We start from the raw sequence: 13,715 nt of genomic DNA on the forward strand, positions 1-13,715 counted from the left end.
CAGCGTGTCTCCTTCTTAATCCAGCAGCTTTTGTGTGTGGCTAATGCCCCGCAGCCTGGTTCTGGAGAAGTCTTCTTAATGAGCAGAAAACAGGGAGATAAACAGCGAAAAGCTCTGCCAGATTCTCGGCGTGTGTCGTCTCCAACCCGGCGAGCTGCCATGTCTCTGTGTCAGATGTGAGCTGGACCTGATCGTTCCCAGGGGAGGCTCTGGGGATCTGGGCACCTGAGGCCGAGAGCCTGCTGGGAATCTGACCCCTCCATGAATCCTGAGATATATACACTGTTTACATGATGAAAAACCTACAGTTCTGGTGGACAATTTAGAGAAGGAATTGTTGACTGTTAAGTATATTTCTCTCAATAAATAAGAAATATTATTGAAGGAGTAGAGCTCAGAAATAATCCTGTGTATGTCTGTGCTTTTGAAGTTGAGATAGATAGATAGATATATATTTTATTAATACTTTATTAATCTCTGAAGAGAAATTCCCAACATATATGTCATGTATAGCTAGAGATTTATTCATGGAAACACACCTACTTGTGTGGACATTTTTGCAGGTCCCCACAAGTCCAAGCCTTAATTTGTGGATAAAAACTTCATTACTGAGTCACTATACTTGGGTTTGAATTTAGTCCTGGTTAAGGTTAGACATTTGCTTTGGATGGTGAGGTTTAGAGCGCCAGGCTGGGGAAAGGGTTGTGGCCATCCCAGGTCCCAGATACACAAGCGTACACAATACACCTCTGTGTGACGTCAGATGGAAGCTTGCTCTAGTAATCTTCTGGATTTATCTCTGCCTTTCAGAAGACCAAGTCAGTACCTGCCTGGAAAACCCAAGCACGAATGTCCACCTTCAGAGAGTGAGAGTGTTGAGAAATAATGATATTTATGTCTTGGCTGCCTCCCAGAGAGGGAGGTGATCACAGGAAGGCTCCTTTTTTTTCAAAGGTCACAGGTGGTTTTTCAGTGCTGATGGACAAAGACAGTGATCACACCCTGTTTCTTCTCTCCCGCCGTTGCATTAGGGCTACTGATAGAAGCGATGCTCAAGCCTCCATTGCTCCCCAGGAAAGGTTGACATCAGCAAGTATAAAAGGTGCAATGACCTCATGCGGAGAGCTGGTGGCAGAAGTGTTACGGATGACACAGATGAGTTGGACCCACATGTCAGACTGAGCAGGGTGAGAGTTAAACAGCAGTGTATTCCAAATAACGGTGACTAAAAGGAGCACCACAAAGAGGGAGGTCAGAATAACAGTCCAAACTTCAACGTGACGTGATGTAAACAGAAAAAAAAAGACAGACAAGCTGCAACCAAGAGGCAATCCATTCCAAAATAAAACCGTAAGTTGAAGACACGCAAAGACATGACATCACTAAAGCTGAGTCTGGTGAACATTGGCATGATTCGGCTGGGCATAAAAACCTAACATGACAAAAAGAGACTAAACAAAACCTATCAAAGCTTGCGGTGCATAAGAGCACAGCAGGACATTTGAATGACAAGTTATCCCAAACACGGGCAAACAAGAGAGCGCACCAAACTAATCACTAGAAATGAATCTGCCGCCTCATGTTGCAGCACGTTGTGGGACTCGCTGTCATTTTTGGCAGCTCACTAGCGCCACGTCACAGATGTAACAGTTTCATCTGAGAGTGCCAGACGTCTTCTCTGAACACCTCTACAGGCAGCTTTTTTGCACAGCCACCGACACATGGGAAAATGACTATGGGAATGGGGAAACAACTAAATCAGGTTTTGGGGTTGGGTTTTTCGTTGTTTTTCAGGCGGACAGGGCTTTAAACCCCTACGATGGAAGATCACAAGAATGGATCCATAGGAGACGTACGTTAATAAAAACCTTTTGGGGAAACAACATTTCTGCTTGAAAAGAAAATTAAAAAAAACAGACATTCCTGGAACACTTTTAATGGGTGGAAGGACAATTCGTTTTTGGTTTGTGACTAGCCTGTCATTGTTTCTGCTGGCACAATTCAAATTCAAGTGAAATAGGACGAGTGACTAGCTAAACTAGCTGACTATTTTGATTTGAAATTGGTATGAATAAATAAGCAATAGAGAAACAATTACTAGAGCTATAAATAATTGATACAGATTTTATATAAATTGAAATGCTGAAAGAAATAATAATAATAATAATAATGTTGTTGTTGTTGTTGTTGTTGTTGTTGCAAAACGTGTAAAAGATGTGTGAAGAGACTTTTAAAGTGGAAAGTATGGCAATATTGAATGGAAATAACATTAAATTAAATTCAATATTACCTTGTTAGACATCAAAGATAGTTCACCTAGATGCTTTTACAACGTCAGAAATCATTGAAGAAAGAAAAAGAAAGAAAGAAAGAAAGAAAGAAAGAAAGAAAGAGGTTCAGGGTTGGCGACGAACTTGTTTGTTTAAATAGGTTTAACTGAATCTGGTCACTTTCTTTCACTGGTCCAGAGTACAGAAGTCAGCACAAAACAACCACTATCTCCCCCTAAACCAATGCGTCCGTGTGAGCCGACGATATGGGAATCCTCTGCTCCGATCAAGCCCCTCACCGTGTCATTCACTGTGCTCAGCGATGTGGAATTAAAGTGCTTTTCAGTCACCTCAGTGATCTCTTGCTATGTGGGATGACAGCCATCTCTACATTGGCTGCATCTTCTCCTCCAAAAATGAAGAGCGCATCACAGTTTGTGGACGTGTGAACACCACCTGCCGAGGCGACTTCCTGTTGCCACCGCAGCTGTCGTCACCGTGGCTACTGTTCCCTGCAGCAGGTCCTGTACATGTGGGATTTACGGCCTGGTGTTAAAGGACCATTTGTGGGTTGATCACAAAGTTCAGTGTTGATAAGTGGGGAGCAAACAGGGATGATCACTGGTGTGCTAGGACTGTGTGACCTTTGCCTGGGCGAGAAGATAAGTCCTTTTTTTCTGTCACCGGCTTCCGTGTTTACATGTTGGAGGACCCATTGCATGGAGGGGGTGGTGGAGGAGGAGGGGTCTGGCATTAGCTGCAGAGATAACAGGACGCATATAAATGACCAAAGTGAAAACATTTGTGATGGAGGTGGAGTTAGAGCAGATGAAGGGAGGGAGACCATGTGTGAGAGGCAGCAGAGAGAGAGTGTCGGTGCAGGGGAAGTCAGATTACCGCGCTGGGAAATGACTGTGTAATCTATTTGTTTAAGAATAGTCAAGTGACTCTGAACAGACATGAACGATGACAGCGGCAAACAACGTTACGTGTCAACATTCAGGATGCACATCAAGTCTCCCAGCGCAGCATCTCCGGCGAGGATCAGACCAGCAGCAGCTGCGACCGGGAGCTCAGCCCAGAGGAGCCCTGAGACGGGTAAGTGCTGCACCGCGGGCTGATGCCGGCAACATCTGCACTTCATTGGACAAGTCTTGACATGGCTTCAATTTCTGCTGAAATCTCTTCCAGTCCGACTGCATACTTACAAAACTCTACTTTCACTCCGGTGCGACACAGATTTCAATGTTTCTTCCTTCAACTCAGAGAAGAAATTCGAGTCAAAGTGGACTTGGCTTGACCCTGCACCTCAGACTTGCAGAGCAGTGGCTCCATTCTTGGAGAGTCCAACTCAATTACTAGAAGCGCTAGCAGTATTTGTCTCAAAACAAGACTTGTTGTCATAGTTTTCTTGTTTGCTGTGGAGGAAACACTGGTACGAATAGTAGAATGAATGTGTAGAACCAGGGTGTCAAACTCAGACAAATGGCTAAAAAACATGGGCTAAACAAAAACAACCACAACAGGAAGTCTGAACAGAAAGTGAGATAAACATCACTGTTGGAGTCTCACACAAGCATCAAGCCAGTTTTTCTCCTGGAAGCACAACTTTTTGTTCTTTCAAAGATTAATTCTTGACAGCAATGTGCTCCAGAAACAGCCGATTCCTGCACACCTCACTCTCAGTGAGGCACTATACCTGCTTATATATGCTTCAAACTAGCATGTGTATCGAGAGGTTTCACGGCAGGATGTGGTCCAGCAGCCTTGCGTTTGACACAGCAAGTAAAAAGACCGTACCAGGTGTTGTTGACCTCTGTCAACCCCTGACAGAGCAACACATCCAAACAAGTAAAAACAAAGATATATCCTCATATCAATTTTGTTGTTAGGAAAAGTTAAATAATATTTTTTAACACTCATTCCAGTGATGCTGTTTATTTCTTATATTTATGGTTTTCATTTCTTTTTGCGTTTGAAGTCACTCTCAGCAGCATTAAGCCCTTCAAATAAATGATCCAAAAACATTATCAATAAATGTCACTCGGCTTATTTCTGACACCCGTCATTGAGAAGACCTAGGCAAGCTGGGACTAGGATCTTGCACTTCAGAAATGGGAGAGAAAGAGGCCATCGGAAGCATATCCGGTCTTCGATCAGCGCAAAGGATCCACAGGAATGATAACATGGACGTGAGAGAACCCAAGAGATGGTGAAGCTGGAGTAGGAGGGGGCCTGGAACGGGAGAATTCCCTGAATGTGTATCGGGGCGGGGAGATTTCAGAAAGCACGTGGGTGTGTTTGCCAGTAGAAAGAGAATTGTTTCATTCGAATTTAGTTTCATTTGCACACAGATGTGATCACAGAAAGGAAACAGAAGAAGTGTGACTGAACAAGAGCTTGACTTTTCACTGCCTCCAGTCTGTTTCTTGTGTTTTCAATTTGTGCTGTCGTGGTCAGCGTCAGGACAGATGACGTTTCTCTAGTTGTGATTAAAGTGTAACAAGGAAGGAAGTGGAAAGAAACATTTTTCTAATGTTTGTTCTACTACACCAGCGGGGGTGAAGCGTGACATTGTAGATGATCGAATTGTTTCAAGAGAAAGTTGAGTCAGAACTGGGGAGGTGGCGGAGAGAAGCCAACATTAAAGGCAGTCTCAGTAAACGTAGTGGATGAATGTGGTTTCTCCCAACACTTTTATCACAGACAATATCATTGAAAAGCATTCAAACTCCACAAGAAGTTAAATAGCTAAAATATTTCTATTAAAAACAGCTACTGTATGGATGCTCCCTTCCAGACAGTCAGATGACGGAGTGTAAAGTCTGACCTCCAGCAGCTGAGAAACTAAAATCTAGAATCAAATAAATCCCAGAAGCTATCGAAGGAAACTTGGGTTTTACTTTGAGTGTCTTTGCCCAAAATTTGTATTTAGTTATTGCAATAATAATTTTAAAAGATGCTGGTCAAACTGATAAGTGACTCAAATATGCATAATAAAATTAAAAAATATATATTTATTTTGAAGAAAACCCTGAAGTTTGCAGCTCTACATGCGTCCTCTTGAGTGGTTTCAGTTCTGTTCCACTGACACAGCTGACCCGCCTCGGCCAGCTAGAGAAGCGTAATGATGTGGTCAGAGTGTGAAAATCCTCCCCACCATGTGTTATGGTGAGAAGGTCTGAAGAACGTTCAACAGCTCGTCTCAAACATCAGACACGCCTGCTGAGTAAACCCGGCTAAAGGTTGACTGTAAAAACTGCTGTAAATCATCCACCGGTTTCATGGCTTCAACTTCTGGATTCTGATCATGCAGCTTGGCTGAGTTTACCTAAATAATTCAAATGAAAAGCAGTGGTGGCTCAGAAATCATGAGGTTTTTCAGCAGAAAATACGCACAAGTGAGGTGTGACATTCGAATAAATTGGCCAGTCAACGTTTGAGCTGGCTGCCGCTGCTAAGGCACTTGTAATTCTTAGTTTTCAAGTCAGTGTCACTGAAATCTGTTACAAAAAAGCTTAAGCTAAAACAAGTTATTCCAGGACGATAAGCGCTTGTCTGCCTGCATGTGGCCCGAGGAGGACTAGCGCAGGGTTGTGGCCCCAGATTCAGAATCAAAACAAAGCAGAATCGTCTGCAACAAGATTAAAATGTTTTATTTAAGCATGCCTAAAACCCCCTTGGAAATCAAAAGAAAACAGGAAAAGAAAATTAGATTTAATCACTGGGGGAAATGAGGAGACATGAGGGTCTGTCTTCATGGCTCTGAGGGGAAGCAGAGCTGCACAGAGCGAAGCTCATCTGATGTCCTCTTAACAGGTCTGCTGCCAATGAGCTTGTACACACATTTGTAAAGTCCAAGACTCGGCTTCTTGTTGGACGTCATTGCTATAAATGTAGACTTTAATTTTACTTTATTTTTAATGTATTATTTAATGAGACTGTGTTGAACATTATGATTTTTTTTTAAATAACACTCCTAAAACAAAGTAATGATAAAAGGAACTGCATCTTATATTTACATGTTTTTCACTTTCACTCCACAACAAAAAGATCTAAGACAAATTCAAAACAAATTCCCCACAGCTTGCTTAACAAGTTAGCAAATTCCTCTCAATCATTTCTGCATTAAACACACACGACACACCTCAATATTCATCTCCAGATTGACCCAAATGTGAACACTGGCAACACACCTTCAATAACAAATGCTTTGACCCACAAACTGCCCATATTCGCTGCTCATTTTCAGCTTTACACATAAAATCCAGTGACCCTCAAACTACACTTAGATACATTTACATAAAAAAAGCCAAACAAATCCCTTTGTTTCTGAAATTGGCAGAGCAAAGTGTTTGCTGTTCCTTCTGGAACCCTGAAGTGCCCGAGGCATTGCGACTTTTATGACTTACATCCTGCTCCGTTCCAGGGGTTTGTAAGACACAGGAACATCTGGACCCTCCCGTGTTCACAAAGCCCCTGGACGACTGCAGCGTGGATGAGGGCAGCGACATCGTGCTGAGCGGGGCTCTCTCTGGAAGTCAGCCCATCCATGTGAAGTGGCTGCACAATGGTGAGACCAGGTTCACGTCACCCATAGTCTCCTATTAGTGTGGTCCTGAGTCATGTTCCTCACCACTCTCTTTTGTCCTCCGGTCAGGTAAAGTGTCCTATTTTGGAAAAGCGTCCTTCGATGGCAGCAGAGTGAGTTACGTGGTGACGGAATGTTTACCGGAGGATGCGGGTGCCTATACGTGCTTGGCAGAGAACTCAGCTGGCAAGACGTCCTGCAGCGCCGCCGTGTTTGTCAGAGGTGAGCCAAAGTTATACAAAAAAAAGTGCCTCCTCTCCTGCTAAATCTCATCCCCCTGAATGATCAGGTGTATTTAGTTTCGTTGGCTTCTTGTTAGTATGTGCTCAGAAAATATTTTGACTTGACTTCACAAACATCATCTGCGTCTGACAGTTGACAGAGCGTCAGAACCTTTCGGCTGTGTTTGCCCGCCTAACTTTTTTCGAGTCTGCGGCACAAACATGCGGCTCAGCATCACAGCCTGTGCAAGAGAAGAACCAGTAACATGACCAGCTCTGAAGGCTTAACTGTCCCTTGAGCAACCTGCTCTGGCTCCAGTGCTTCTCTCCTTTAAACCCTTCAACAGCTTTTATCTGTGAGCCAATGTCATTCAGAAGATGGGTTTAGGCTGGACTGACACTGGGAACTGGGATGAAGAGCTCTGTCATCTGGCAGAGACTCAAAATAGAACCACTGCTCTTAACCACCGCCTTAACTCTCCATCCATCACTGTTTCTTTCATCCAGATTTTGAGACCATCTGTGCAGTGAAACAGACAGTGCTGAAGAACCCCCCTGCTCCTGCACCGAAGCTCATCATGGATATGAAAAAAGGAAGCTCCCTTCAGTCTCCCAAATATGAGCAACAGGAAACCGACGGCCCCATCTGTCGCTCACCGGCCGACAAACCCAGCCCCGTCTCTTCTCCGAAGGGTAATCGTTCAATTCAAGTGTTTTTTTTCGCTGGTTTCTCCGACATTCCCGGCGTGCCTGAGAAAGGATGTCGCCAAAAATGTATCGCCAAATTGAGGAAATGCATCATTTCCGGAGCACTTGTGAAAGGTCGGACGGGTCAGGAAATAACTCTGAACTTGAGATGTCTCACTCAGAAATGAGCCGTGGCCTGAGTCAGTGTAAATTCGAAGAGAGGCCACGCCCCCTCTCCTCCCTGAGAACATCACCTGCACTTCATATGGCCTTTTTTTTTTCTTCTTTAAAACAGAAGTCGTGCCGAAGAAACGAGCAGATCCCACCAAAGGTAAGGAACGTGTTCTTTTGCGCCTCATTTAATCTCCATAGCTGCTGAACGAATTGGGCCGGTTCCACTTAGAAAAGGAAGTTTGCATTTTAGTTGTTTTGAGTATCGACATATTACAGTGAAATTCAGTTCCGCCTTGTTTACCTTAGGGAGGGAAAGGTATTTCAGTCCTGCGGAGGGGAGTTTTAAAGTAACCTGGGAAAACTTGATCATGCAAAATCTAAATTTAAATGACCAAAAAATTATATGTTGACATAACTATCATAAAATACTTTTGTCAGGGAGCCATTTTTCACAGTAAAAGTTGTGACAGAACTTAGTTTCTTTTGTTTTAACCTTCAAATTTTGACTTGGAATTTCAGTCTTAAATTGATGTATTTGCTCACATTTGTGTTTCAGCAGAACCTCCAAACTACATGGAGCAACATATGACCAAAGTCAATTATCACCAATGTTGTTGTGCTCCAATTTAGTTTTACTCTATTGATAACTGTGGCGTTACTTCTGCGCTTCAAGGTGGTGGTCCACTCCATGAAGACAGTTCAAATCCTGCACAGTTTGGTTGCTTTTGTGTCTCAGAAAAACCACTCAATACACACTCGGTAATGGGGAGCATGTATCTCCCTCCGAGCAGTCGTACGTGTTGCAAGTTGAAGAGTGTTTGTTTAAGTTATTAGTTTGGATGGGACTGGGACGTGTTGACGTTGCCAAAGGACAGGCCAGCAGGGGAACTGGTGATTACACAAAGACAGGTTCGACTTGTGCTGAAGTGCCCGTCTACTGCTGTTGACACTTGAAACTCCGCGCCTGCCGCTCCGGGTGAACGCCGTGGGTCGCACGCTCGGGAGATGCGACAGTCACACTTGTCTTTCACTCGACAAAGTTGCTCATTTCTGCAGGATCTGAACTGGAATTCCTGAACCCCCCTCAGCACCTGGACGTGAGGGTGGGAGAAGCTGCTCGCCTGACGTGTTCCTTCACATGTAGCCCACCTGTGGTCTCCTGTTGGATCCGGAACAAAGACCAGGTGTGGAGGCGTGAGACCTCAAAGCTGTTGCCACAATGTGTCTGACGTAAGGTTTGATGCAGGTAGTTGATGGCCCAGAACTATGGGTGGAGAACACGGAGAGCAGCAGCACACTTGTGATAGCTGAGGCCAAACCACAACACACGGGTCGCTACACTGTAGTCGTGAAGGACCGCAGGAGCTCCGCCCAGCACTCCCTGACTCTGTCTGTTATTGGTAAAGCACAAGACTCTCTGGAATCATGTGGTTGTTTATCATATCCTCTGATGATTCCACCTGCAGAGAGGCCTCAGCCTCCTGCGTCCTGCCCCGTCATCTCCCTTGTCTCTGTCGACAGCCTGGTTCTGTCTTGGTGCGGACCCTGCTACGACGGTGGCAGCGCCGTCCTGGGTTATGTGGTCGAGGTGAAAAGGAAAGAAGCCTCAGACGATTGGACAGAACTCACCAGCAAGTGCAAGAGTACGTCCTACAAAGTGAGTTCTGGGCTGCAACCTCAAGAAGAGTACTGCTTCAGAGTAAAGGCATTCAACGCGGTTGGAACCAGCGAGCCTGGTCCGGAGTCAAGGGCGGTCAAGATGGAGCAGAAGGGTAAGATCCCACTTCCTAAAGACAGTGCCGGATGTGTCCCAGAGCTGTTTTTGTGCGTAGAAAAATCTGCAAAGGAGGAGGCGCCGCCCCAAGAATTCACCATTGTGAGCGTCGACCATGACCATAAGGTCGCGGAGCACTACCTCATAGGGGAGAAACTGGGAGTGTGAGTATCGGTTGACCCCAAGTATGAAGTCCAAATGAAGAGTTGAGGTGTTTGTTCTCAGCGGGAAGTTTGGCCAGGTGTTCAAACTGGTCCACAAGGAGACGGGTCGAGTCTGTGCTGGAAAGTTCTACAAAGGCCGTCGGCAGAAGGAGAGAGAGGCCGCCCGGAAGGAGATCGAGCTGATGAATCACCTCCATCACCCGAAGCTGGTGCAATGCTTGGCCGCGTACGACCACAAGCCAGAGATGGTGATGGTCATGGAGTTGTGAGTATCTATCGCGGAGACAGGAAAGAAGACAGGGTGGTTGTGAGGATGGTCTGTGTGCAGCATCGCAGGTGGGGAGCTGTTTGAGCGCATCGTGGACGACAACTTCGAGCACACCGAGTCAGCCAGCGTGCACTACATCCAGCAGATCTTGGAGGGGATGGACTACATGCACCAGAGGAGCATCGTCCACCTGGACCTCAAACCGGAGAACATCGTGTGCGTGGACAGCACCGGGACTGCTATAAAGATCATCGACTTCGGACTGGCCTGCAAAATTGGTACGAGAGTTTTGAAATAGTTCTTTGGATCCTGTTTCAACTTATCAATTTGCCACCAGAAAAGAACACTTCTCTGAAGGTGATGCAGGGCACTCCGGAGTTCGTGGCTCCGGAAGTGATCAACTTCGAGCCGGTGTCTTTCTCGACGGACATGTGGAGCATTGGGGTCATCTGCTACATCCTGTAAGTCCAGCTAACAGACCAAACAAAACTTTGTTTTGGGATAAAATTGAGTAAACGGTTCTTAAACCCTTGCGTCGATTCAGGAGACTTTGCTACCATCTAGTGGAGACAGTGGCTCATATGACTGACAGGAGCCACTGTGGCCTTGGAAATAAAAGCGCAAAAAACAGGAAAAAAAATGACGGACCCTCCACATTTAAATCAGCGCCCTTCTATTTGTGCATATTTATCCCATTTATTTCTGAATTATAGTACTTATATTTAAGGCTGTTTGCCGGCCAGGATAATTACACTGATATTACCATCATTTCCATGTTGGGGAAACTCGGTTTAATTCTGAATCACAGCAAAAGAGGTTTGAATTTAAAGGAATAATCTATTAATTTTTAGCAGATGAAAATGCTTCAGCTCCTAAAGATATACTGACACACGTTTCTGGAAGTGAATACAAATGTTTTTTTATTGCATTTGAAATGCACCCAGTAGAATCTGTTGTATAAAACCCAAATACGTGTTCTGACCACGAAAAACTGAAATATCTATTTCTGCTTTAACTAAAATTCTAAAGCTGTGCGACAGCTTTTTTCTTGGTATTATTCATGATGTTTTTGTGCATCAAGGTTTGTCTACTGCGTGGCTCTTATTAGCATATATTAGCAATGTTTGGCTCTTTTTTTTCATTCTTTTCCACGCTATTGCGAGACGGTCTTTCATCCAAGCGTGATATTTACCACAGTGTTTTCTACACTACTGCTGGTCACTCACTATTGCAAGGTGGTATCCCCAAGAAGAAAAAAAAAAGTATAAAACTTACAGACAAAAGTTTTACTGGAGGTCAAGAAAAAATAAAATGAAATGAAAAAATGTCTGTAAGTTTTATAATATCCAACTAGAAAACCAGAATGGCTTTCAAACCTACAGGAAACATGTCTTGTCATCGACAAAATATGAACTTTTCGGGGTTTTCATCTTGGGATTTTGCGTGGGCAGCAGTTGGAATTGAAGAATAGATGAAGCCTATTTCATGCTTCCATCTACTCCGCTAGAAGAGGACAGAAAACGTCAAGAGAAAAGTTCTCCTTTGTGATGAAAACACACAAAAAAATTGAAACAATTTCTTACTTAGTCCAATGATTCATTTCTATTTTGTCTAAATGGTAACTTGCCGACAACAGTCACTGCAGTGAGGCGTCTCTGTCTTCTGATTCCCAGTCTGAGCGGCGAGTCTCCATTCCAGGGCAGCACCGACACAGAGACCTTGGCTCTGGTCACCGCCGCCCAGTGGGAGTTTGATGAGGAGAGTTTTGAAGAGATCACGGAGGAGGCCAAAGATTTCATCAGTTCGCTGCTGGAAAAAGACCCCAGGTAACCGACAGCGAGTCGTCCATCTTTCCACGTCAGGATTCCAGCCAGCTCTCTGTGTTTGCCAGGCACAGGATGCTGTGTAAACAGGCAATGGAGCATCCTTGGATGGCAGCGTTTGACTCGGAGCACGTCAGCACCAAGAGCCTGTCCAAGGAGAAGATGAAGCGCTTCCTAGCCAAACAGAAGTGGAAGGTGTGGTGCTTGTGTTTTCGTTTCAGGTGTGTACCTGCCACAGACTTCTGATAATATTTGTCCTGCAGAAAGCAGGCAAGGCCATGCTGGCTCTGAAGAGAATGGCCATGCTGTCGAAAGGCGACAGTGCATCCTCACCAGTCACTCCAGGAGAAGGTGAGACGGGGTGACGCGTCGTGTTTTCACTTCGGTGGTTTCACGCCACTTCTTCACCTTAGGTAATCCTCTGTCGCCTGAGGCGGTGCACGCGCTCAAGTCACTGGAGGAGAAGATTCAGGGGCCGCCCAAGTTCACCAAGACCCTGGCGGAGCAGACTGTGGACCGGGGCGCGTGTGCGCGGCTCTCCTGCCACCTCACAGGTACTTTTTCAGGATGCACTTCCCCCTTGGGCCTCTTTCAACGGAATCAATTATGGGGACAAAAGATTGCAAGTTCACACTCGCTCCATTCCGGGGTGGTGACTTTCCTTCGATTCCAAGTTTCTTCTACCAGGACATTCTAATAAACCACAAGTTATGTGGAACTCAAGTCTTGCTTCACCCTGATTCTCACGCTGTCGCAAGATCAGTCAAACCCTAACAAGTTGCATCAGCCTTGGACTTACATCACTGGAATCATCTGTGAATAAAAACGCCTCACTTGGATTCTTGGAGAAATTTTACTGAAACTTACAGGAGCTCACACAATTCCTGGATCAGTGTCTTGTTATTTTGCTCTTCTGAGGACAGGATTCTGTGATAAGGGCTCAGTAAATGAGTTAGAAGAGACATATTTGCGGGAATAAACTTATACAATTGTAATTATAGTGTAACAAGATGATATCACATTGCAACGTCATCGGTGTGACGACAATTTCACAAAATATGGTGACAATAACCTATCATAAGGCAATATTATCATATTCTTTTCGGTGTAAAAGGTTTTTTGGGATGTGAAGAAGAATTCAAATGAAACATTTAGAGCAAAGGTTTTACGTTTGAAAGTGTAATTCTAACAATAATGACATAGTAATTACTATTATTCTGACAAGTTCTTTTTGTGCACAGAATCATTTCAACATTTTGCCAATGATTTTGGAGAACAGTGTCTGTGAAAGTAAAGCTCATAACTCTACTCCAGGGTACCCTGACCCCGAGGTGGTGTGGCTGCGTGGGGACGAGCCAGTGGAGGAGTCCCCGACCATTCAGGTCGAATATGAAGAAGACGGAAGCTGCACTTTGGTCCTGTCCAAGGTTGGGCCTGAGGACGCCAACGTTTACACCTGCAGAGCCACCAACCACCACGGCGAGAGCTGCTGCTCTGCCAAGCTCATCGTCCAAGGATAGACACGCCCTGCTTCTGAAGAGGGACGGCTCTGGACTGAATTTTCACACGTATGATGAGAAATCTATGACTTCAACGACCGCCTGTCCCTGTGTTTCATTGCTGACAGTGGATAAATAAACAGAAACACTTAACTCCTCTACATGTGTCTCTCGTCTCCTTAAGAAACATGTAGCTTGGTAAAAACACATCCAAAATATCTCCAACTCAAACATCTACCTTTTA

At 44.8% G+C, this 13,715-nt stretch overlaps 1 protein-coding gene across 1 annotated transcript; it reads left to right on the forward strand.

Moving 5' to 3' along the window:
• Window positions 1–3,088: 3,088 nt before the first annotated feature.
• mylk5 (myosin, light chain kinase 5) lies at window positions 3,089–13,715 on the forward strand. Its single transcript, XM_053852696.1, has 17 exons — window positions 3,089–3,368; window positions 6,700–6,843; window positions 6,931–7,083; window positions 7,590–7,775; window positions 8,065–8,100; window positions 9,000–9,127; window positions 9,190–9,343; window positions 9,410–9,715; window positions 9,776–9,881; window positions 9,943–10,146; window positions 10,210–10,427; window positions 10,487–10,610; window positions 11,823–11,975; window positions 12,041–12,167; window positions 12,236–12,323; window positions 12,386–12,526; window positions 13,287–13,715. The coding sequence occupies exons 1-17, from the start codon at window positions 3,230–3,232 to the stop codon at window positions 13,490–13,492; spliced, it is 2,613 nt and encodes an 870-aa protein (XP_053708671.1). The 5' UTR covers window positions 3,089–3,229; the 3' UTR covers window positions 13,493–13,715.

This window comes from Synchiropus splendidus, chromosome 19, assembly GCF_027744825.2.
Source record: "Synchiropus splendidus isolate RoL2022-P1 chromosome 19, RoL_Sspl_1.0, whole genome shotgun sequence".
In the NCBI taxonomy this organism is placed as follows: domain Eukaryota; kingdom Metazoa; phylum Chordata; class Actinopteri; order Syngnathiformes; family Callionymidae; genus Synchiropus; species Synchiropus splendidus.